Below are 27,317 nucleotides of genomic sequence, written 5' to 3' on the forward strand. Positions count from 1 at the left end.
ACCCATTTTTTCCAACTTGATATTCGGTCACTGGTAACAGAACATTCTGCTCAGTGCTCTCACTAAAACCATTGACTTTAAAAAGCATAAGATGTACGTTTTACTGGTACAAATTGTTATTGTACCAGATACAAGCTGTTAAAATAGCGGATTTAAAATAATTTGTGTAAGTTTTCCAGGTAAAAATTGTGAGAGATACAAGCTGTTGCAGGAGCAAATTTAAAATAATATACAACTCTATAGTAGTTAGTGCACATTTAAATAAAATTTATATTTCATCATATGCAATGGTAGTTTGTCATTTCTGAATAAGTATTTTTAAAGATAACGACATTGCAAGAATAGTGAAAGTAGGGGTTTCTTGGCCCTTGGGTCCAACAGGAAAATTACTCTGGCCCAAGTAAGGAAAAAAGTTGGACCACCCTGGTTTAGAGCTATTCTCTTCGACCTGTATGTTTACAGTCTCTCATTTCTGTAAATAGAAATTTAAACTGTTACACTGTGGATCATTGCAGTCCCCCCCCCCCTTTATAGCACAAATAAATTCTTGATATGTTTAAAATTAAGTCTTTGTAGTGTGGCACTAAATGCTGTTTCATCAAGCATTGAGAAATTCTAAATCCAAAACTGGAGGTGTTGTAAGCATACAGCTGGGATCTTAATTCCAGTCAGTCATATTCTCATTGTATCTGCCTATATGTGCCGTTTCTGTATCGTCTGTTAATTACAGTTATTTATTTGAGATGTCTGCTTGGCACAACACCAATATGTCGATTTGAAGAAAAACATAATGTAATGACTTTTCTGAGACATGACCAAGGAAGATGTAATAAATAACTGCAAATAGTTGAAAAGTAAATGAAATTTTATGATCTGCAAAAACAGAAAGTACATTGTGATTTAAAAATCACCTTATCACCCCCAGCCATCTACACCGTAGGCAAACACACTACTGAGTGAAACATTGAACTTTGTATGAAAAAGGAACAGTACACTGTTGAAACCTAATATTTTGACCAGGGATTCAGAGGGCTTACTTCCACACTGCAAAACTGAAACTGAATTGGAGGGTTTTAAGGGACCTGGTCCCCTTTATGGAGTATAACTTGCAGCTGCACCAGCATAAACATCGAAGAGTACACAAGATGACCATCAAAGTATATGAAACCCTCTCAGAGCCTCCATTACATAAGTCAACTGTACCGATGTCCATCTCAAATAAGAAGTAACAGTGAAGTTAATATAAAGTTGATGAACAATAGTCAGTCTCTGTCTGAGTCTATTCCAAGATGAATGAGGTTCTTGTTTGAAGCTCAGGGATTGTTGATGTCTCAGATGCTTCAAGTCATGAAAACAGCCCTTGGTAGGGCTAACATACATATTCATATTTTATTAAGTAACTGGTATACTATATGAAAGAAGTGTGCTAAAGTATGTGCTTCTTGCAAATTAATTGCTTGTCTACATTCATTTTCAAACGCAAAACCTTTAAATCAGTATGCCAGTGAACAGTAAGTCATAGAAAAATAAAATAAGTGCCTGCTGCTTTTGCATTACTAGCCTCATTAATGTAGTGCAGATAATAAAATGATTATGAGAATGATAATACAGACAGTTACTTTTTTTGCAAGTTTCCAAAAGGTTACGGGACTACATGCTTTACAGAAAGATGATAATTATACACTTTCTTTCGAATATCATGATCTGCATATTTCGTTATCCATTTCCAATTGAAACACACAGTTGAATAACAAATATTTCTGCAAACACAGCATATGCATTAAAAACATGTGAGGACTTCAAATTGCATATGTGATGTTCCTGTCTTGCTGATCCACTGCCCTACCAACTTGTCTACCAAAGATATAGAAGACCAAGCAAAGCATGTCTTCACCTCCATTTTGACATGTTTTGGAATTCATTAATGTTAATTCACATTTTTCAATAAGGCATATGTATTGGTGTTTTTGCTTAATAGATATCTGGCATAAATAATTGCAATTAATGCAATTATAAGCTACACATGAACAAATGGAAGGAGATTATGAATGATTAGGATCATGGCAACATCCATATGCTTAAATCACTTCCATTTTGGATTTAGAAATTTTTAGTGCTTGATTTTCGTTGTACAGAGTGTATAAATTGCAGTTCATACAGAGTGATGCTTAGTCATTTGCATAAATATAATGATTACTACGAGGTGCGATCGGAAAGTTTCAAGACTGCGCCTATGAAAACCCGTACACTTATCTCAGGTATTAAATTCATCCATCACCCTCGAAGTAGTTCCCCTGGGAGTGAACACAACGATCCCAGCGCCGCTGCCAAGCCTGGAAGCATCCCTGGAAATCTTTCTTTGTCAGCCTGTCAAGCACCATCTGCGATTCTGCCTGAATCTCTTCTGTCGTCTCAAATCTCCTTCCCTTTAGCTGAATTTTCATCTTTGGGAAGAGGAAGAAGTCACACGGCGAATAAGGAGGGTGCGGGATGACGGCCATGGTGTTTGAGGCCAAAAACTGCCGAACTTTGAGGGCGGTGTGCGCTGGCGCGTTGTCATGATGCGTCGCATGTGGAGTTCTTCCTTTAGAATCAGCTGACAGGTCCCATAGCCTATCCCAACAATGTCGCACAAGTCGTTGATGGTACGACGTCGATCTTCGTGAATGGCCTGCCGAATCTTCATAACATTTTCAAGCGTTGTGCTCGAAGATGGTCGTCCAGAACGCTCGTCATCATCGGCAGAGGTTCGGCCATTTTTAAAACGTGAATGCCACACAAAAGTTTGTGCACGACCCATTGCGGACTCCCCAAATGCTTGCTTTAGCATTTCATAGGTTTCCGTAGCCGTTTTGGCGAGTCTTTGGCAAAATTTGATGCACTCATGAAAATCCGCCATTCCGAAATCGCAGGAGGGTCAGTGTAATGCACTACCAAAACGCCCGTAACTAAGAAACAAATGCTAATTCGATGATGCCGGCTGGCACACTGATTCACTATGAATGTAGGCCGCACCCCCTAGCGGCAGAAGCTCGTACTACATCAGGTTCGCCCTCTATTGACACAGTCTTGAAACTTTCCGATCGCACCTCGTATGTTCTACTCCCAAAATCAAGCCAAAAAGTTCTGATAAATATATGGTCATTACTGCTTTGATGATATAGCAGAATTGGGCAGTGAAAAGGCATGTTTACAGGTAATGTTTGGGCAACATTAATTGATGATCCCCTCATAGAGCTACTGTCTTGGCTCTCATAATCCTCCTATTTACATTTTCTGAAAGAAGAAATATCTAAGTTACTGGGGGTGTAGTATTGGCAACATGACAGACTATGTGGTTTATACATGATGGAGCTCCTGCTATGGCACAAAGCAGTTTTTTAGTGTTTTGACATCACTACCCAGATTGTTGGTTGAAGATGAAACAGACTGATTTAGTGGCCAGAGTTTTTATGAACCGCACAGAAACTATTACATTGACATTCTGCATAATTAAGTACTTATCTACGTGACTGATGCTGCAAGGTCCACTGTTAACATTTTTGTTTCATTTTCTGAAATTCTTATTTCCACCGATTATTTTTTCTTTTCCTTTGTATATATGCAAAAAGATCCAGAGATGTGTTTTTGGCAAAGAGGTGTTCAGAGTTCTTTAACAAATGGAAAATGAAAGATTGCAGCTGGTTTGTCAAAAAGATAAAAGGATAGAATTACATCTGTTCAAAGTATGTTCCAGTTATATTAAATATGCTTTGCTAATTTATTAATTATTTGTTACATCTCATATTTTGTTTTGCATAATTTTATATTTTTGTGGAACATTGAATGAAGTAATTGTCACAAACACACACACATGTATGCAATGGATGGTTGCATGTTGCATAACATAACATGTTGCTGTGTCCCATTTTGAATTGCATTGCCTAATTGAAGAGCTTTATGGTTTTATTGTTGGACTCTTAAGACTTTACAGCTGCAGTCTGTAATTTTCTTGCATTGTAATATTTTTTATTAGATCTTCTGATTCTCCAGTCATTCATTATTGGTTTTAAGCTAAATTTGCATGGCCTAGTGTTGAATGTTTGGTTTTATCAGGAAAAGTTTACATTTACATTACTAATTTAATTACTTTAGTTTATAATTAACAGACAGCCCTTTATGTTTTCTTTTACTAATGTTTTGTTGAAAGTCAGGCAATACCAGGATATACCATAATATTTGAGATATTCATTATTGACATTGTTTCTTTTTGGTTTGATATATGACATTCATGTATGTTAGCAGTGTGGTATCACTTTATTCAGTTCAATTCATTTATTCAATTCAATTATAAAAATAATAATAAAGGAATAATCAATTGCTGCTTTTATTTGCAGTTTAGGCAATTCAGTGTTGTTACAGGCATAACATTCTTTGTATTATTGGTATTGTATTTGAATACAGATTAGCTCATCAATTTTCTGTTGTAAATTAAAATGTTCTTGTCATGTAAAAATAGGAATATTTTTATATTAAATATATGGTTATATAATTTCCCATTTGAATGAGTTTGATATTCTTGGAGAGAGTATTGCAGCAAAGAGCTACATTCTTTTATGAAAATGCATTCTGAACTTTTCTTTTTAGTTATTTCATGTAACAAATTGTAAGACACTTTAATTCTTGCTAAAGTGTGAATTATAGACTTTGAATCAAATTGATTTAGTCACTAGTACAGTTGCTCATTTATCTCCATGAAAACAAAATTATCATCATCCTGTCAGATATTAGACAGTGTGGCCCATTATGGTTTTGTGCCATCCCTCCAGTGGTCTTTATGAAATATTCTTCCCCTCTGGCTTCTGTAGTATAGAAAATAATATATAACAGTGACTGGAGCTGATAAATAAATTTGCTCCCTGAAAATCTGACTGTTTGAAATGAAAAATAACAATTATTCTTATAATCTCATTGAATTTCTGTTTAACACTGTCAAACTTTCTTAGTAGGTTACCAGCATTATAAAATAATGTAAGACTAGTAAATAGTTCAGTAGTTCTCCTTGTATTGCCTGGCTGCACATCCTGTATGTGTATTCCCTTGCAGTATTTACCTGGTTGTGGTTGTGCTGTCATGTGCATGATTGTACCATTTTTCATTTATTCATTTATGAATGCACTAGAAATGAAATAACAGACTTTGTGGACATTATCTATTTTCTTAATATAGTTAAAATACAACATTTCAGAGACTGGAGTCTCTCTGTGTGTAATGTGTTTCAGTTGTTTTAAGGTCTGTTATTTTAATAATGAACCCTCATCACAAACCTTCAGATTTAATTTGAATTAGAAATTGTTAGAACTAAATTGTTCTGTCTATCATACCACTAAAGATGGTAAATCTTTGTGTCAGAAGTTTTATAATGTGTTATTTTAAAAGGCAAGTTCTGTGTGGTCTTTTAACATTATGTGTGGTTCAGTGAATATCAGCATGTATGCTAACAGCTCAGAAGTAGAAGATAGTGCCTTTAAGCAGATTCATTCAGATCGGCATTACATGACAGACTTTAGGTTTTCATGGCAGTGAAGATATCGATAGTGGGCTTCTATGTTGTGATACTGCCAGCATTTTGGACCAGTGTATTTCCTCCACCTTCAGTTTTTACTCTGAGCATAGCATAGCACTTTTACTGAGCTAAAAGAGCATATTTTGTCATGATACAGAAGACCGCAGTTGACTGCATAACATGAGCTTGAATTAACAGGATCGTTTCAAGTTGTTTATGTCTTCAAGTTATGTTTATGTGTGGGTCCATGTAGAAATACTGCTCAACTTTGAATTCTGCTTCTTATCATCATTGTCACATATTCGTGCTATTTTTTTAAATAGTAGTTTAGGCATTAGAATGAACTTATACTAATTCTATATAGCTAATATTACATATGTTACTTGGGGAAGTCTTTTTTTCAGATTTCAGTATGTAACTTACTTTTAAATTGATTAAACAACGTTTAAGATTAGTGCCAGTTATCAGAATCAAGCCAAGAAGCCTTTGAATTGTAGCCATGTATGCTAGACCTGATTGTGTAGTAGTTGGTATTAAAAATTTTCTGAGTTTTTTCCCAACCATTGTCACTACTGTCAAAAACAAAACAGTTGAAAGTGATTGTCAGTGAAATGTCAGTCACTTGAAGTAAAGAATGATGGGTATTGGTACATTAAATTTGTCTTAGGCAATGGGCAATGTCCACTATAATTGTGGTATATTTTTTATCACTCTGTAGTGCTTAGCATTTTTGCATGTTTTTAATTTAATTAACGAAATGTTTTGTGGTCAGTGGATCAATTGAGGAGGACTGATACATTAATCTCCACAGTCCCCAGATGTAATCTCTATCAATTTGTTTTAGTGGGGGCATTTGATGGAAAATGTGTACCTGGTTCTCCCCATTGGATCAGAGGACACAGTAGCCATCTGCATGCTGTAATGGGTATGGTCACTGATGGTACGCTCTAGAATGTACACGAATTCATTCTACATAGAGCAGATAATTATAATGATGTAGGAGGAGGAGGATTATTTGAACATTTCTTTGTCAGTACAAATAAAATAATATTATTAATATTTGTTCAGCTTTTGTGACCTAAATAGTTTTGAAGATTTCCGTCTTCTGGGTTGTTGCGCTGTGTAGTCTGGTCGATGTTAACCAACGTTTCAGAGGTCATACTGCCTCCGTCATCAGGGCGATTCATCGCCCTGATGACGATGGCAGTATGTCAACATTTTAATTGTTAAAAAAAGTTCAGATTTTTAAATATGTAATTCTAAAAGACATTTGTTTGATCGTAACGTAATGATTATATTATGTATAAGTAATTACTAAAGGTGGCCTAAGAGACCAAAGCTTATTTGTGAGAAAGTAATAACAGTAGTAAGTGTTGGTATATGCCATTATGATAGAATAAATAGAAAGGGCTTTTGCACAGTTATATTGTAAAGGGAGCAGAACTTGCCTGTAAATAATTAAAAAAGCACCAACTTTTATTTATTCTTTTGCAGGGGTTGCTTCAGTTGTTTATCATGTATAATTATGCCTGAATTTCAGCTATACTGTATTTGTGCTAACTCTGAGGATAGTTAGTAAGCATCATATTCAGGAACATGACCCAACTGAAATTCAATACTGACATAGGTTTATGGGCTTTAAATTTTAAGTAGATCAGATTGTTAATTCTTTGGGTGACTGCCATTTGTAATGTATTTGTTTTATTTTGTTTTAGTGTGATTGATGTGTGTGTGTGTTTGTGACTTGTGGCATTTAACAGGGCATGGCTGTTCATGTAGTTGTCTGCAGTTATTTTCTTGCTTTTGCTTTTATTTTTATGTTTATAATTTTATGATACAAATAATACATCACACAGTTTTTCTGGCTCTTCGTCACAGTGATCAACTTTATGAAGTAACATCAGAGGATGAAAATGGATTTTGAATTCTTAGAAGCATATAACACTCGCTTTTTTTTTACATTTTACTCTTGAAACAATAATTAATCATTGCCTGATTGTAAAGGTAAATGTATAATATTACTTATACACAGTTTTATCTCTCTTATTCTGTAGAGCCCTGACAGAACAGGACTGTGACAATGCAGTGAAGGATTTTTGTCCACTTTGGCTGATAATATCAGTAGTTCATTAAACTTCTTAAATGCAGGCAAAGTCAACAGCATTTACTGTGCAAACATACAGCATTCTGGGCTGTAGACTTTTATATAAGCTGTTTCCTCTGTAGCAGGCTGATCATGGATTTTTTAACTTATACTCACGTTTTTAATCATCTTTCCCCTACACCAGGGCTCCCTTTGCATTGAGTAATCCTGGTGTTTCTTGCAAATATCTGCTTTCCTGTTGTGTCTGAGCTCTAACAGAACTATTAAAAATACCACAGTGGATGATTTAATTTCCATTCTTATTGTAGATTCCTTAAATAAAATTTATTTGCATTAGTAATAAATATAATTTAAATGTATGACTCATTGAAATTATTTTATAAAATTATATTGATAAGTCTCAGTAATATAATTTGCATAATAACTACATTTGTAACTTCAGTTACATTTACAAAAGTCAGGAGTGTTTTTTTAGTTCCAAACAGACATTCCTTAAGCTTCATAGAAAGAATGTGGACATGAAACTCTAACACACGCTATATATTTATGCATATGTTACAAACATATGATTTAGACACATCAACTACCGCTAAACTGAAAAATTTGCTGATGAAAGACAAGCCGTGTCAGGTGACTGAATGGTGAATAAACCATATCTCAGTTCCCAGTGGCAAGTGTGCTACAAAGGTTCAGATTTGTTATGCAGCAGCCATGAGGATGAGAGCAGAGATTGCTCTCGAAACATTGGCAGAAGATATGGTTTATTCACCATACAGCCACCTGACACGGCTTGTAACCCAAGAGTCTTTCATCTACTTCAGTTGCCGCAAAAGCTTCTTTATATATCATGAAAAATTTGCGTTATGGAGATTTATTTCTGAAAATATTTTGCTTGTGAATGAAGCATGTAAACACAAAAGTACTTAACTGAAGTAAGTACTGTCACGTCACTAGTCATTTCATCCATAACATCTTGCCTTAAGGGTATTTAAAAATACATTTATCAAGAGAAAACCACTTAGAACTTGAAAGAAATTTAGTAGTACTGGATGATGAAATACAGGACTATCTAACTTCAAGGAAGAGTTATATTCAAATTTCAGCAGGCAGAAGTGTATGTTTTCCTTTTTTTCTAAGAATGTTTATAGGTAGTGCTTAGACTATGTCAGATTTTGTAACATTGTGTTTGACTTCAAATTGTGATTTAGATGTAACAATAACAAATTTTGCATATTGGATGGATAGCATACCAGCAGTTTACTAAGGAAGGAATTTATAAAGGAATTAGTTTCATCACATGACAACATTATTGGCAAGTTCCTAATTGAGATAAAGTATGCAAGGACAGACATTCCAGTACTATAATTTGTCTGCTGTTGAGGGTAAATTGGATTTGTTGTTTTAGGTTACAGCACTATTTAGTATAATGAGTTCATCTCGGGCTACCAGCCGTGTAAGGTGGTTTACTGGAGAAAACACTGTTTTTAGGACCATCTTTGTCCTCAGGGTACTGTAGTTGTCAAGATGGTTCTTGAAATGTTGGTGGTTTCTCCATTAAACCACCTTAAACAGCTGGTAGCCCGAGAAGAATTTATTATACTTAGCTTCAGATTATACAACACTATTTATTCTTGAGACAGTTGAGGTCCCCTGAAGAATGAATTATTTTTAGTTTAAGAAGTTATGTTATAACTTAGCTCTTAGTGTCTGTTTCTTAATTGTTGATGGGAGCCTTGTAATACATCAATCTTGATTCTGATACATTACACTTTCTTACAGTAGCATTGCTGACAGCAAGGACTTCCACAGCAAGTCAGTGGAAAATGACAACCCATTTTTGTATTGCTTGCTAGCAGTTCCATCAGATAAGGTAACACCTGTGGATGGAAATGAAGTACTTCGGCCCCACATTCATTATTTTTATGCCACTGTTTCCTGGTGCTAGCAGACCATTTGTTTTTCTGGAAATTTACATTTTAAACATTTTTGGTATTACATTATAATACCTTAAAATGAACAATGTATTAAATATGTATCATATTGTGTACTCATAGAAGTGGGAAATATAACAGCTGATATCTGTGCTTAAAAATATAAATCCATTAACCACTGGCAGTTTATTTATTGCATCATTTGTGTTGTGTTTTCAGAGCAGAGAAGTTCTGAATAATTTTTTTGATAAAATATTATAACAAAATCAGTAATAGCACTGTAGGTTCTTGAAAGTGAAAAATAGGTTTATACCACATACTGTTACAGTTTATTATTTCCTTCGTTAATACTCTGTCAGTTTACAAATCACAGTCTTCTTTATAAATGACCAGGCTACACTGGTTATCACTGTCATCTTTTGTGTTTACACACTACTGCCATTCCACATTGCAACTTGCTGCTTGCATATTTACTTACAAGCACTCTTAACTGAGAATTCTGTGTGTTGCCAGACTTCTGGTATTTATAGTTTTCAAAACTACGAGTCTAGACAAGTAAGACCAAAGTTGTTTGGGTTTATCCTGGGCTTGTCTGGAAACTACAAGTGCCTGGTGGAGCAACAAAGACCCTGCTTGTTCAGACTGTAGGATGGCATAACACAGCATCCAGCTATTGCCCATGGGAGGGCGGGAGGAAGTTTATTGCTGACATAAGCACAAGCCACTAGCAAGTGCTTGTAACAATATAATACATTTTCTATAAGAAAGATTCTTTACAGAGTGCAACAGATGTGAAACAAATGTTTCATGACTTTGTGGAAAACTCCTGTTAAAATATAAACTTCATGAAAGCAAGATTTAAGAATTGTTTTATTTTTTATGATTTTTTTAATGATTCTATGAGACTAATAAATACAACTTAAGAACACCATGAATAGATAGGTGGAGACACCATAAAAATTTGAAGTTCAAGCAGGTTAAAGTTTCTATGTTTGTTATAGTAATTTAGTGAAGTAAAACTGTGTATGCCCTGTTACAATTTCAGCCTCTGTCATGTCCACCAGCTATGCGATATCATGTGGTGTCACGCCAGAACAAAATGTATAAATATTTAATACGAGGTGATTCAGAGGGCTGTGTACTGATTTGGAACATTCCTGAAGTTACCAATAGTCAGCTGGCTCAGATAAAGCAAGAAGATTTTGCTAAACCACCAGGTGAGTTTGTAGTATGATTGAATTTTCTCTTGACTTCCAAAAAAATTAAGTTGTTTCTATTTTAGTGTGCTATTTAATGGAACTTTTATAACAGAAATTTACTGTTGTATCCTGAGCCAGTTCAATCTGTTTCACATCATTTATGAAGATTTGACATCTGTGTTTCTGTAAGAGCTACTTTAATTTTAATCTGTCATCATCTACTTGGCCTTCCATGTGGTCTTTTCCAGTGAGATTTTCCAATTGAAATTATTAATACGTCCCCATTTATTGAATGCCTGCTACATGCCCAGTCCATTTCCAACCTTCTTGATTCAATAATTGTAACAATACTTGCATATGACCTGTTGATGTTGGCAGGAATAAACCTGTTTTTTATGTTACCAGTTTTGATTCAAACCTAGTTTGCATACCTTGCCACCAGAGGTGTGACTATCACATAAATTCCTGTAACATGTTCATATCTTAGTTTAATTTTTTCTGCATCCTAGTGTTGGTGCTCAAGTTAAGCTTCATTTGTGGTCATTACCACACCATGACTGATTATCATTGTACCAGGAGAAATATGTGTATCTTGGCTTGAATGTTTTCTGCGTCTTAGCGACAGCTTGGGTGTATTCACCAATCTTGGCAACATTACTGTGAACATTCTGCCATGTGGCATCTTTACTAAGAGCAATTTGTTGTGTGTGCATCCTAGCAAGAGCTTTTGTTTTCCCCTGATCTTAGGATGGTTTGAGTTTTCCCTGAGTGTGACAGGAGTATTTGTTACTGAGAACTTTGGGTTTTCCCATCATATATATATATATATTAGCAATGGCTTGTGTTTTTCCCAAGCATGACATGAATATTCTATAATATAATGTTGGACTACAGGATGAATGCAGATTATAAACTTCCATATTATATTATCCTCTTGTCCATCGTTTTTCCCTCTTGTAAGGAAGTTATCTCCATAATTATGATAATGTCTTAGCAGATTAATATGTATACATTCACATTTGTGCAGTCCTTGTATTACCATATTACAGCAATGCCACCAACTGTGCTTACCAGTTTGGTCAAGGCATGGGCAGAGATGAAACCTCCACCTGTAGGAATACTGGATCAGTTGGTGAGTCATTTATTTTAAACAAAGAGTATACAGTCATGACTGAGCATTGAATTGAAATAGAAGCAGCCCTTATGTTACAAGAACAAAGAAAGGTCACTTTGACTGTTGAGAAGAAACTGAAGTAAACTCAGACTAAACGTTCTAAGTTACACAGGCTTGCTACTATTACATGTTATACATACAGGTTTCTTTTGATTATGATCTCAAGTCTCAGATAATGTATCTATTGTTTTGTGTGGGCATAAAACTTGGTCTTAGTATTAAGAGGAAGTACATAAGATTCTTGGTGGTTGAGAACAAAATGGTGATGAAAATACTTGGACTTGGGAAAGGGGAAGTATCAAGAGGCTGGAGAAAATTGCATGTTCCAGTTCCTAGCAAGCCAGTATTGCATTAAATATGCATTAAGACACATAAAAAGCAGACAAATCAGATGTGCTTAAATGAAACCAGTAGTAAAAGTCATATAGATAAATATTTATCTGGCTCATTTTCCATCAAAAATGGTCTGAAACAAGGAGATGCTTTGTCTCCATTGCTCTTTAACTTTGTGTTAGAATATGCCATCAGGAAATTCTAAGATAGGCAGGAGGGTTTGCAATTGAATGGGACACATCAGTTATTGCCATATGCTGATAATGTTAATTTATTGGGTGATGATTTAAATATAAACACAGAAGTTTTACTAGAAGCTAGTAGAAAGGTTGGCTTAGAAATAAATACAGAAAAAAATAAGTACATGTTAGTATCCCATTAGCAGACAGGCAGGCAAAATTATGTTAGGGTGGTTAATCCTTTGGAAGTGTGACGAAGTTCAAATATTTGGGAACAATAACATATCAAAGTGATATTTATGAGGAAATTAGGAGACTAAATTCCAGATATGCTTGCTACTTTTCGGTTCAAAATATTTTATCTTCCCGTCTGATTTTGAAGAACCTAGAGATTAAAATATACAAAACAAATATTTTTGCCTGTTGTTTTGTATGGTTGTGAAATATGGTCTCTCACTCTCAGGGAGGAACATTGATTGCAGATATTTGAGTAGATGGTGTTGAGGAAGATATTTGGGTCTAGGAGAGAAAACTACATAATGATGAGTTTAGAAATTTGTACTCCTCCCACAATATTTGCAGGATAATTAAGTCAAGAAGAATGAGATTGGCTGAGCATGTAGTGCTCATGGATGGGGCAATAGATGTGCACCGGGTATTGGTTGGGAAGCCTGAGGGGAAGAGACTGCTGGGGAGACCTAGACGTAAATGTGAAGATAATATCAAGCGGGATCTGTGGGAGATAGAAGTTAAAGGCGATTGGAGATTGTTAGCTCAGGACAGGTACTGGTGTGATACACGTTACTGTAAAATGGTGCAAGTTATCAGATGATCAAACTATGGGCTTCTCATAGTTACAATAGGTTTTTGAAGCGGCCTCCATCCATTTCAAAGCAGACAGCAGTGCGCCGCACGGCGTTCTCTCGAAAACGTCTTAACACGTTGACATCGACCGTTGTCACAGCTGCTTGAAGTTTTGCCACGAGATAGAACAGTTTCCAAAAAATTGCAATAATGTTTAGTAGTCAGCCTGCCAAGTAGCAGATAGGAGCCCACGTAAAGAATGGCATCTTCATTAGGTAGTGTCAGTACAGTCCGTGGGCGACCTGCATTCACATGTGCTGTAAGTGTTCCACGTCCTGTCTCATGGAGACACTGCACCAGTCATCGAAACACATTAGAGTTTTGATGACCTCGCCCAGGATAACGTAGCGTGTGTTCCTGTGCAGCAGCTCGACTATTGTAGGTACCGAGGGTTATTAGCATGTCGCAGTATTCCACGATCATTCGGTCATAACTGAGCCCTGCTGTGCGCTGTGTATCTTGAGTACACCAAACAATGCACTTCATGTATCGTGACAAATAACACTGCTGAGAAGTGTGTTACTCCATCTGACAGTGACGTGTACTTTGAAAACCAAGCGCCTCAGGACATATGTCGTACATTTGTTACTAATTTTCTGACAAGGAATTATGCTGTGGAGAACTTTTTTGCGAATTTCGTTCCATTCTGTATAATTAATCTCCTTATAAGAATGATTTTTGCAATTTATGAATCGCTGGTAAAGAACTGGATTATTATTTAGAACGTTTGTACAAATCATTAAAGGACAGAGGTGACCAGCCAGGAGTGCGACTGACAGCAAGCATCTACCTTCCTCAGCGAAGTCGGCTGGTTGTGGGACGTGAAGATGGTTCAATCATCATTGTACCTGCTACACAGACTGTCATGTTGCAGTTACTGCATGGAAAGCATCAGCAATATGATGGTTAGTGTTATGCTGTTTGGCTAGTGTTGCTTTTAAGATTTCTTACACACAGTTTCTAATAGTTTTGTAACAGTTGAGTGGATTTTTATCACCTTATTGCCCAGTGTTAACTGGTTAGCCATGATGACCCTCGCTATGGCTTTACTTTTACCTTTTACAGACTGGCCACCACACCAGCTGCTGTTGGGTCATGCAGGACGAGTGAACTGCTTGCTGTATCCTCACCACCTACACCAGCGTTATGAGAAGTCACACCTTGTGTCTGGTGGTGTTGACTTTGCTGTGTGTCTTTGGGACTTATATTCTGGCACTCTTCTCCACAGGTTCTGTGTTCATGCTGGTGAGATCACCCAGCTTCTTGTTCCACCAAATTCATGCAGTGTAAGTTTATTGCTACAGATTGTTGAAAAAATTAGCAAAAGTGATCCATTCATCAGAGTATGTTAAAACTGTATATTAAATTCTAAGATCTGCTCTGTGTTCAGATACTTAATGGTGTACTGCCCCTTTGAAAAAGAACATACAGTAGACTCTCAATTATCTGAACTGGTCGTGAAATATATTTTCCCTTCTTCTTCTTTTTCTTCTTCTTCTTCTTCTTCTTCTTCTTCTTTGGCTATACAACCCAGTATGGGTCTTGGTTGCCTCCTTTAGGAGGTTTCTTAGTCTTTGAAGTGTGCATTTGTGCGTAGTGAGTGACTAGTCCACTGCCTCTGCACAATTTCTGCCCCAATCCATTTAGTAGAGAATTGTGAACGAAATGGCTTCTGAATTTTGCTTACAGAACATCTTGTTCATGCATGTAAGGTTCTTTTACATGCCATAAATATATGACATGGGACCCCTCCGAAGGAAATCGTGCTGTGGATTTTTATCACTCTTAAAAATTCATTGACCTTGGCCAAGTTTGAACCCGCAAATCTTGGGTCCAGTGATGAGCATGCTACCCACTAGTCCACCGAGGGCAACAATATATTTTCCCAGATAATCAAAATCCCAGACAATCCACAAGGATGAAAGAAAAACATGCAAATGTAACAAATATGTAGACAAACACTATTTAAACATGCAAATGTAACATATGTAAGTTTATTTGCAGACATACATTACTTATATTTTACAGTTATACTGATAACATAAAGGACTTTATGTAAAATTGAATATGATACATACCAACTTTTTTTAAAAAGGGATTCCAATGGATAGTAATAATGTTGTGTTGTCATAAAGTTCTGGTTTTAGCAACAGTTGATGAATGTTGTTACCTTGAACAACATGTAATTTTTGTATTCATTCCTTTCTTTTTAAATGCTTTAACTTTTGCAACAGGTTTTCTAAATAATTTTTAATTTTTGTTTAAACCAGACAGCTCCGTTAATCCACAACCTGGTTAATCCCCTTCCAGATAATTGGGAGTCTACTGTAAGTTCGCCATTGTAATGAGCAGTCATGAGGAATAACTACTGCTGTGTAAACACTTGTTCATTTAGTGCTGTTAATATGTTATCACACGCTGTGACGGACATAAGTAGTCTGAAACTTTCCAAATGGCCTATTAGTGATAACATGTAAATTAATTCCAATTCTTAGCATGTTGGACGTTACTGTAGTGTGTGTAAAAATATTTTGTTTGATAGTATGTTGATATAATGCATTTTGTGATTCTAACAGATAATTTTTTTGTATAAGATGTAATAGAAAGCTGTGAAATAATTTTTTTATTAAATTTACAGTAATAAGAAATCAATAAGAGAATCAGTTGACATAAAGTTACTCCTATCTTTTTGCTGCTACTGCTACTACTACTAAATCCCAAATTAATACCTAATTATTAAAAAATGGTTTAACTTATATTTACTTTGTATTATTAATTATCAGCCACGTATCCAGAAGTGTGTATGCAGTGTTGCAAGTGATCATTCAGTTACACTTCTGGGACTTACTGAGAGGAAGTGTGTTGTATTGGCATCTCGACATCTGTTCCCGGTTGTCACAATCAAGTGGCGTCCTTTGGACGACTTCATGATTGTTGGTTGCAGTGACGGAACAGTTTATGTCTGGCAAATGGAAACAGGTAAGATTATAATTATAACTGTGTGAGCGAGAATATTAGTGAGATTGCCTTAATGCATTTTAGAATTCTCATTTTGAGCACATGAGTCCCAGATCTCCTTCTTCATCTCACTTAAAATTTCTGTCATTTAGTTTCTATACGGTAGGTTACCTTGAGTAATGTTTTATACAAGCATGTTGAAATGGGATATTTAAGAAAGGCGTCTTACTGAGTATGTTTGCAACAATACAGGATATACGATTAGTAGTTTATCTACCATATTTGCTCAGGTTTGTGTGTGTAACACACCCCCTTATTTTTAGATTGGAATATTATTAATCACGTATTTGTTTACAATACACTGTGATATAGAATACAGGTGGCGAAAAAAATAAAATGATTATGTAGTATGAAATGTCCGAAGATTAGGCAGGCATCATTAGCATTCATTGTTGCAGGTGGTATTTTGTAATGAATCTGACCCAGCAGATGCAGATTTTACATCTTCTGAATAATCACAGTTAGCCAATTGTTTCATTCACAGTATTTTAGCAGTACTCAGTTCCCATATTTGTTTCTCTCTCTGTTAATGATTGTGAACCTAACCTAATGAAAATTTGAAACCTTAACTAAAGCACTGACCTAAAACAATTTATTTGGGTGGTAATGTTTGTATTTCTGCATAGACTTTGAAGTATGAAGGAAATATAAGACACATACTCATATTCTGTGCATTTACATTTTATTAGATTAGGTTAATGGTTTTGTTAGTGTTTTAGTTTTTCATTGTGTTAGGTTGGTTATTAAGTTTGGGTTTTAGTATAGCATGGTTATAGTGCGTGGTGCTGACCACGTGCTCAGCGAAATTGCACTTAAAATATACCGTGATGTAACACATAAAACCCCCTCCTGATTGGTTACATGGACTTCATCATGATTTGTGTTATGGAGATGTGAAATTTTTGAGGAACCGAGATTGAGGGTCTTTGAGAGCAGAGTATTGATGAGGATATTTGGACCTAAATGGGAGGAAGACAGATCATGGAGAAAATTGCATAATGATAAGCTTCACGGCCTGTACTCCTCACCTGATATTGTTTGGATGATTAAATTGTGGAGAATAAGGTGGATGGGATGATTTGCTTTGGTACATGGATTTAGTCATTTTATTAGTTATCATGAAATCCGCCCCGCCCCCCACTCCCCATATTCTCTTTAGCTTGTTTCTTTGTGACGTGTATGCACCAGTTGATTTTGTGCTTCATTATGTGTGCAGTATTTTCTGTTAAACAAATTGGAATTTGAATTAGCTGTTTTTATTTTACATTATTCATTATTTGTCTCTTTCAGTATGTGTGATGTTATAAAGAGCAATGTTACATGATGCAAAGAGAGAATATGCTGAGCTATTGGCATTGAAAATATTAATTTTCTTGGGCATATTGACAGCTGCTTGTTAAATGAGTGGCAAGCCAAGGAGGGCAAACAAAAAATGTTTTGTTTGGATTCTGAATACAGTGAAAAGAATATGAATAAAACAGTGAAGTTGGAAATTATATGAGAGATATAAAATGGTCATATTGATCTTGATTGTACAAACATTTCGTTGTGATGTCTTTTAGGCAGAGTTTCTTACTCATTACTTGTAAATAAAGTCTGTGGAGCAAATTGAAAAAGGTGGGTGTCTTAATCAATTTGTTCTTCTTATTCTGTAGGCCATATCTAATTAAATATAAATGTCACATGTTAATAATTTACACATCTCTACCATCCTGCATTTTCATAACACCTGAAGCAAAAGTGGATTTTGTGAAACCCTTTGCTTATTGAATAAGTTGTGTTTTGTTTGCAGGTCATTTGGACAGAGTTCTGCATGGTATCAATGCTGAAGAGGTGTTGTATGCTTGTGATGAGAATCCTGCAGTTTCTAGTTCTGGTGATGTTGGTCTTGCTAATCCAGCTGTCCATTTCTTCCGTGGCCTCCGCCATCGTAATCTGTCTGCAATCAGACATGCTACACAGGTATAGGAGTTACCTCATACCACTTACAGAGTGTCTGATAATTATTCATCATGTTCATGCAGTGCTTGTAGGCAGAACATTTTTCAGTCTTTTCTTCACCATGTATTGACATGACTGTCTGATTGATTTCACTGGACTTTATTTCAGTGCTTCTTGCACAACATTGACAGTGTCAGAACTCTTGGCTATCCTGCTGGTACCCTTACAATGTATATTTTGTGTGTCCAGGAACTGTATCACCACAGAATTCTCTGTGATTTTGGAGCGCTTCTTGTGTTGAACAGCCCCTTGAACTCAAGTTGCACATGCACAGCACTGTTATGTTTTTGTGTACAGAATCATGCACTTAATTTTATGTTGGATTCTTATTGTCATGCTTGTCTGTTCATTGCTGCCAATCACACTAAACAAAACAACCCAGAAGACAGCCATCTCTGAATGTTAGGTGACTGAAGAGAATAACAAACATTAATTCTGTTGCACAAGATAAATAAATGCAAAGAGTAAAAGTGACTGAAAAGTAAAAGGTAAAGACACTTTATTGAGTGTGATTGGTTGCAAGTGTGATTAAAGGGTGGTTGTCAAGTGAAAATCCCTCCTGCATGTCTGGTCACTGTACAAGTGTGTGAGCACTCAAATTCACTTTTCTTTGGATTGTTCAGTCTTGTCAGAAACTGAATGGCTTATAAGTATTATTTGACGATCAAATGAAATGGTAGTTAGAAAGTATTGATTACTTGGATACAACATGCTTTCCATGTAATAATTTCCATCACAGCTAGTGATGTGCTTCTAGTGGACTGCAGCTGACTCAGAAAAGCAATAGCAGCTAAGCCATGTTGTCAAATTTAATTTTACATGATTATAGAAAATGATCAGGCTTGTTTAGTAAAAATAATTAGATAACACTTCATTGGCAAGCATATATTTACATGGTTATGGAGAGCAGTTAATAGTGCTTGTTATATAAAAAACAATGAAATGGCACTCCCTTTGCAGCTGAAAATATTCCTGTATTTAACATTATGACATTGACTTTGCATGAAAAAATGGATTTGTTGTTGTTATAGTTTATACTGTTTACATCAGGCTTGTACTGTACTTTCTTTTTTATTTTTTTATTTATATATTGTAGAATTTATAAGATGAACAGCTCTCTTCTTGACCAAAAAAAAACAAAGATATGCTTTATACCCACAAAATTGAATCTTCAGAAGATAAGTAACAGGTATTTAAACGTAATAGCTTTAGTCATTACAGCCATTTAATTTCTTCAAACATGTTTATTGATTGGAATGTTATAGGCTTCATAACTATTAACCACCATTGAATAGTGAGTTGATTACCTAGATTCCTACTTAGAGAACTATTAGACAGTTTATCTTTATCCTTCACACACATTTTTTTAACTGTATCATGACACTGTCTCTCAAATCCTGGCACTTTCAGTCCAATTAGTTTAAGTATACTTTATACTCTGCATAAAATGCTGCATTAACTGTATCAAGAGACATTGAATTTTCTACTGCACTGCAAAGTTTAGTGATAAAACTTTCTTATGATATACATGATGATGATCAACATTCTGGAGTATGCACCTATTGCAGTGTTGCTTTTGATACACAGTAAGCAGATAGTCAAAATTCATGTTTAAACTGTAAAGATATCTGTATACATTCATTTTATTGCAGCGAGGATTACACCAATTACAGCAGTTTCACCATGCCACCAATCAGGATGGTAGTGATCAACAGAAAAGTCAAGCATTGCCCCTCATGATCCAGGGCCTACGCACAAACCCCAAAGATCCAGAGTCACACATATTGGTCTTTGACATTGAGGCACTCATAGGTATGGCTCTGTTTTTGTTAAAACTGTAATTGTATACAGTGTTGATATCTAAATTCAAAATATTTTTTTATGTGCATGTTGGACTATTTACTTCATATGTCTGTGTGATTTGCAGTAATCAGAGTTTTGAATGTATCGGCATGAATTTTCCATATGATCTGAGGCAGTGTCACATCAGATAAGCATGATCTTGATTATTATGTTTACATTACAATCCAAACTGGTCCATCAAACATTGAAATACAGTACTTTGGATCTAATATTCTGCTTCAGTGCTCCAGTTTCATAGAGTGTAACATAGCACAGTACTGTTTCATGTTGAAGCGAATAGTTCACCACACTTCATTGAGACAGCTTTTATGCACTGCTTGTATGTCAGCCATTTTTATGATTTATGGTAGGATATCCATAGTCAGTATAAGCTTTTTTACTACACTTCTGGACTAGGCATTGATTGATGGGAAGTTATCATCTATTCCTGATTATAGAATGACTTTGAAATTCAGTATAATTTCATTAAGTAAAATTATTTGCATTTTGGACTTCCTTGGAATTATATTACATTATAATAATTTAACTGCTGTATCATTTGTGTATATTTGGAAGTTGTAAGGTTGTTAGCTGAAGTAGAAGCAGGTCACTTTTATTGTGGCTGACTTGAAATAAAAGATTGTAAAGTTTGGGCTGAGTTCAATGCTGTTAGTCAATGGTAGCATAAGATCTTGAAGACATGCATCATGTACTGGAGACTTTAAGTCTCATCCATGTTAACAGTATATAATAGCAAGAGTAGTCCCGTGGAGTTAAGGATGAATTTTAATTGTATGTAATTACATTCATAATGAATTGGTAGCCATTTAACTAATTTGTTTTTCCTGTAAAAGTTCTACTAATCAGGTTGTATTTTTCTTATGGTTCTGTTGCATGACTAGAATTATTTTTTACTGGTTGTTTTAAATTGTTTGCTGTTGTTTTGTTATTACATGTGGCTCAAACCCATGTAATATATTTCTATGTGCAAATGGTATATTTGAGAAGAGGAGTACTTTACCATGTCAAAATCCTGAACAAGAACAGTACAGAAAATGCCTGCAGCAATCTGCTCAGATCCTTATTTCTATGTATTGTATTAAATTATTTTGTTATAATGTGCTATTCAGTTAAGTTTATGTAAGATTTGAAGCTTTTATGATGTCTAACTCTAATGAAGTCTTCTTGGGTGATCAGCTCTGAGAATGGCATTGTAATCCACTATTTCAGAGACTTTCTTGCCTCCATCATCATGGTTGAGTTTAGTTTATTGTTAACATTTTTACGTCGTTGTTTTGTGATCCCCTACTTGTGTAAGTGTTTATCCCATTTTAAGTGGTCTTATTTACACTACCTGAATTTTTTCCATAAAGATTGTTATTTAATCTTTCCCAGTCCAGTGTTCCTACATAGCACTGATTATCATACAGTATATCATTATCATGAAATTTGAATGAGAAATCTGAGGTAGGTAGCATTTGCTTCATTTTGATTGAATTATCTTCAAAAAATGGGATTGCATTGTTTTTCATTTTTAGTGTCTTAACTGCTTGTGCTTGATCAAAAAATGGTGAGGAGCTTTCTTCTTTATCTGTTGTACAAATATTTTATCATATATATATATATATATATATATATATATGATTTTTTGCAAAACAGGATATACAGGTAGCCCTTGATTTGCGCTGGTTTAATTTGCGCCGATTCAGAATAACACCGATATTGAAACCAGAAAGTAAAAAAGTGAGAATTTTTTTTTTTACTTTTATATATAACGTTTTACAATGTATCTTGTACTGCTTCTTATACTAAATCATAATTCTTACATTGCTGATTATAAATACAGTTATCTCTGCAATTACGTATGTTTCGTTAACGTGAATTTGCTCCAATGAGATCGATGAATCGGTAAAAGCTGCTTGTGAAATGCAAACTTTTGCATATGCGAGTTCGCTGTTGTGCTACAGCGAAGAGGAGCATTATGGCATCCATGAGGCCTTATCATGAAATTTTGAAAGAAAGAAAGAAGAAATCACAACAGTCCACACTACATGCCTTCTCTAAAAAACATGACAATCCTCAACAAGGGACTTCGTCAGAGAACTAACGCCGCTTTATCACGCCATCGCCGATTGTAAGTGTATAAAATATATTTTTTAAATTCCCTTTGTTATATTTACGTTATTTCAGAGCTTTAAATGTAATGCCATTATATTAATCATCAATGTTTGGGTGCTGGGAACACATGTCATTAACTTCCCATTGATTTACATTATAAAATCGTTCCAATTTACGCCAATTCCGATTATGCCGGTTCGTCCAGGAACACATCCCCGGTGTAAATCAAGGGCTACCTGTACTTTATTGAGTGAAATCTTCACATGCTATACTGTAATTTGTCTTGTTGAAGTTTTAGTTGATAGTTTATATTCTCTTTTATGGCATCCAAGATAAAAATGTGCTGTTGATAGTACTATAATTACAAGCTGTTTCTTCTGTAAATTATTTGTTTGCTTTTTTTTTTTAAAGAACAGTTACATGTCATATTTCTAGCAGTACAAATTATGAATGAGGGAAATCATGATGCCAGCTTTATGCTTACATCACTTCTGGTTTCAGGCTTAGAAAGTTTTAAGTGCTTGATTTTTATTACAGAGAGTGTACAAAATATTATGTTAGAAATTAAAATAATATATAGTATGTAACCGAGATTATGTTTGAACTGAAATATGGTTTGCACATTTAATATTATACTAAATTGAGTATAAAGGCTAAAGACAAAAAAAAGGATATTTTTGCAAAAATGTTCTGTTTGGAACATGAATTTTAATTATTATTATTTCTTGCATTCCTATTGAATTTAAATTGCTTTACATGGCTAAAGAATTGAGCATATCTGCAATTTACTTATAATCTTAAAACCTTGCATACCGTGCAGTGTATTGGTATATAAAATCATGCATACAAACAAAACTGTATACACATTATATAACACTTTGTGCCAAACGCGTTTCAACCTCAAGATGTCATCATCAGTGGCAAAACTTGAATTCATTACTCTGTCTATTAAAATCATACATTTCATGAAATGATGGTTTGTTATAAAACAATGAGCACTTTATAAAACCATACTTCATGTAATACTACACTGAATGTTTAATTGCGCACGAGTTGGTGTATTATCTAAATTGAGTTATTCAGCTTAACGTCCACTGGCCCAACTTTTACTCGAGGTTACCGTCGTTGGTCTGTGGTGAGCCGTGGTTGCTTTGTCTGTGCCTGGATTGTGAACTTCAACATTGCATGGGTATTACAGTATGGTTTTATAAAGTGTTCAGTGCTTTATAACAAACCATTGTTTCATGAATTGTATGATTTTAATAAAGAGACTAATGAATTAAAGTTTTGCCACTGATGATGACCTCTTGAGGTCAAAATGCATTTGGCACAAAGTGTTATTTAATGTGTAAACAGTTTTGTTTGTATGCATGATTTTATATAATTTACTTATAGTTCATCTTCTAACTGAAGAATACAGTACCATGTCACCTGGTACTTTGGAAGCTCAGGGACTCATCAACCAAGCAGAGTACCAGAAAGTTGCAGCACTTACACAGTCTGCATCCCCTGATGCTCATAAAAAAATAGCAGGTACATTTTCATCTTTTGCATTGAGTGTTTAAATTTAGCCTTGGCTGTAAAGTGGGTTTGTTTCTGATTGTGAATTAGTGTGCTTCTCAGCCTCAGCTAACATTAATCTCTGAATTTTGTTACCATTTTCTACTTTATTTACAACTCTTAGCATCTTATGAGACGTAGATTGACATTTATGACATTTAGTTTACATTCTGCTTCATGTGCTGAATTAACTTAGGGAGTGTGAAGTTGTAATCAGCATTTAAGTTATGTGACTATAGGCCGTATGCTTGAATATGAAGATAGAACAGCCCATTTAAACAGGTTTACCCTTTAAGTTTTGAGAGTCTGGAAATTAATTTCTCTGTCTATTAATCAGATATGCTGTGGTTTAGACAAAGCAAGTATTTCTTATGTAATTTTCTTGGAAAATAGTGCCTTTAATGTAAGAGTACCATAAGAAAAAGTCTGGGTGCTGAGGAATCTCTTACCATTTTTCATTAGAACCTTATTGTTGAAAGAACTGTTGAGACTGGTATGGAAGTAATTACATCTTCTACCTGAAGGTATTTTGTATGTTAATACTCAGTTACATTCAGCACATAAATTAAATATTTTATTTGTTAAACTGCATTGCTAGTGGAAAAATGTGAGATCATAACTAATGAGGGGCATTTCAGAAATTCAGTGTGTGGCATCACCAGCACATAATGCTTTGTGTGGGTGTTATGTCCTTAGTTATGGCCTTGGTATCTCCTGTGCATAATGAGTAGCTGTGTAATATTGGGTTGAGCTGTTGAGGCCAAAATTGTTGTATGTCATGCAAAATTTATGCCCTTATCTGGATCTTAATTGCCCTGTTTGTCTAAATTCACAGATTATTTTTCTTGTTTTTAGAAAAAATTTCGGTTACACTAAGTGAATTAAAGATTATCATAATAAAATTTGCAGTTGTATAAGTAGTACAAAGTAAAGTGCCCACTACATACCATGGAGGTTCTTGGTTGGAGAGGAGGTTTAACTGCTACTCATTCTTGCCCTTGACATTAGGTAGAGGTGAATGGTCAGTATCGTGCCCTGGCTGCACTTTACCGCTGGAGAAAGGACCCCTGATATCCATTAGATAGAAGGCTGGTTGGGCTCAGAGCCAGTCTGGACAGAGTGGCTAGGGAAAAAATCGTTTGCCATGCTGGGGATTGAATTCTGTTCATTCAGTACATAGTCAACCACTATACTGACTGTTTAAAATTGTTAATATACAAACCTGCTCATTTAGTGGGAACTATTTATTAATCAGCCTATTTTAAACTTGGAACAAATAAAGTGTGGTTCATAAATTATGTATTTTTCCCCAAAATAAGGTTTTCTCTGCATTTTGTGTAACACCAGGGAAGATGAATTTCAAGTAAGGCAGACAGTCTGTAGGCATAGAAAATTAAACACAAAATATTTTCTTCCTTTAGACTTCTTCAGAATGATTTCAAAGTGCTTGTGGTACTGCTGCTATTGTTGCTTTTTGCATTGTGAACTAACATTGTTTCCTCTTCCTAATGCTTAAATAACATGGTGGTTACTACATGGAGACTTCTTTGGCCGGGTGAAGGACAAGGCTGGCGATTTGGAACGAACTCTCAAGGAAAAGGACAGGCATGGTACTAACTTGCTTTGTTCACTTTATTAATTTTGTTTTAACCTTGTCTGAAGTGATGATTTGAATATAGTTGACTCATTCTGCTATTCCTGCTGTTGTGCTAAACTCATTACTCAGTTCTGTGACAGCAATTATTATTGGGCTGCTTGACTATGAAAAGGGCAGATATAGAATTAATAGCCCTTTAAGAAGCTAAGTGATGTGGAAGTTCAGGAATAGTATGTGGTCAAAATCTCAGACTGGTTTGCAGCTTTGGAAAACTTGGATGATAATATTGTGACGTGGTGCTGTAAAAGACGTTTTAGTTGATTAAATTCATTATTGCTACAATATGGACATCAATAGGGTTTTGGAAAGTAATAGGGAGAATATCAAAACTTCAGTCAAAGAGAGTCTGGGTCATTACAAATTTAATTTGTGAGTTTGAGTGTTTAGTTTATTGTTGGTTGATTTAAACTTTAGAATTCTGAAAGATCACTTTAATGTCACATATGCATGCCTTTATTTAGTGTACTGTTTCAGTGTTTTTCCACACATATGAAACTGGATAAGCTCTGGTGTTGCAAGGTAAAATTACTTTATTTTCTTTTGCAGTCTTGTTGTCCAAACCACAGTGTGGTCTGCTGTAAATAATGATTGTAACAGTGGATCATTTTTGTCTCAATTTGCTTGTAGTCAAAGTTTTCATTGCTGTGCTTCCCACCATGTTATTATGTTGGTCATTGTTGGAGTCATTAGTGGCAGATTTAATATAACTTTTGTGGCATGTCAGATTTTCTCAGTTAAGTACTTCTTTAGCATTCAGCCAGTGCAGAAAACCTGTGAACTTTAGTGCAAATAAAATTGCAGTGAAAAGTGTTAAGTTATTGGTGGTTGTTTATTTACCTAAAGTAAGGTAGCCATGTTTGATTCCGCCTATATCTTCTTTTGCACTCATCAACACAGGTAAATGTGACAGGCTTATCTAAATATCTTCATAGTGATAAGTTGGTAGAATCTGGCATAAAATAAGGGTTTTACAGTGACACAGATTCTGAGGAAGAACTTGATGGAAGCCATATTTCATCAGAAGATAGTCAGCAGAGTGACATTGATGGACTGGAATGGAGAGGCAATGTTTGTATTGATATAGCATATGCACATCAGTTTATGGAGGAACAAAATGAAGTGAACAGAACAGATGTGCCACATTTAAAAGAAAACTTGCAACCATTTGACTTTTCCATGTTGTTTTTGGACAGGTATTTTTTATAATTCTTAAGTTAAAAGCCAGTACCTCTACCACCACATGGCTTCTTGGGACAGGTCCAGTACATCTGCTATGTGAGATGTGGAAATGGAGGATTGTCATCATTTTTCAACCTTAATGTTCTGGATGGATCGCAACCAAATACACAGTACTAGGGAATAGTGGTCGAGGATAACCTCAGATCACATGCTTTTCTCCTTAAACAGTTGTGCATGATTATTTTTGGCACATTATAAAACACTTACATATTTTACAGATAATGAAAAGCTGCCTGACAAATTTTTCAAGCTTAGAAATGTGACATACTAATTTAAGATTTTCAGTGCTGAATGCTATATCAGTAGATTAAATTATTATCTCTTTCAAGAGGAAGATTTTGTCCAAGCAATAAAATCCCTGAAAATGCTTTGGAATAAAACTCTACTAACTCTGATAGAACAGGTTACACTTTTGACATGGATGCATATTTTTGTGAACAGCAAGAACTTGCTGTCAGAGACATCACATGTACCCATGTCATAGTGTTGCAGGTTGTCTGAAAAGTGGAAGGATTTGGCCATAAACTGTGTATGGGCAATTATTTTTCCTTTC

General features: G+C 35.2%; 1 protein-coding gene across 8 annotated transcripts in view; it reads left to right on the forward strand.

Moving 5' to 3' along the window:
• Positions 1-27,317, forward strand: part of Rbcn-3B (WD repeat-containing protein Rbcn-3B) — a 61,325-nt gene that overhangs the window by 11,881 nt on the left and 22,127 nt on the right. For 4 of the 8 annotated variants that reach the window (XM_022080685.2, XM_022080687.2, XM_022080688.2 and 1 more), the window contains 10 exons: positions 9,429-9,519; positions 10,626-10,797; positions 11,829-11,911; positions 14,075-14,234; positions 14,395-14,615; positions 16,113-16,308; positions 18,140-18,309; positions 20,001-20,160; positions 23,704-23,841; positions 25,410-25,478. In XM_022080685.2, the coding sequence (XP_021936377.1) occupies positions 9,429-9,519; positions 10,626-10,797; positions 11,829-11,911; positions 14,075-14,234; positions 14,395-14,615; positions 16,113-16,308; positions 18,140-18,309; positions 20,001-20,160; positions 23,704-23,841; positions 25,410-25,478 (1,460 nt within the window). The remainder of the gene's footprint in view (positions 1-9,428; positions 9,520-10,625; positions 10,798-11,828; positions 11,912-14,074; positions 14,235-14,394; positions 14,616-16,112; positions 16,309-18,139; positions 18,310-20,000; positions 20,161-23,703; positions 23,842-25,409; positions 25,479-27,317) is intronic. The other 4 variants (XM_022080686.2, XM_022080689.2, XM_022080690.2 and 1 more) reach the window with 3 other exon arrangements.

The sequence above is a fragment of the Zootermopsis nevadensis genome, unplaced genomic scaffold, assembly GCF_977971745.1.
Source record: "Zootermopsis nevadensis isolate Lab colony 2312 unplaced genomic scaffold, Znev_1.0 Znev_ptg000019l, whole genome shotgun sequence".
In the NCBI taxonomy this organism is placed as follows: Eukaryota; Metazoa; Arthropoda; class Insecta; order Blattodea; family Termopsidae; genus Zootermopsis; species Zootermopsis nevadensis.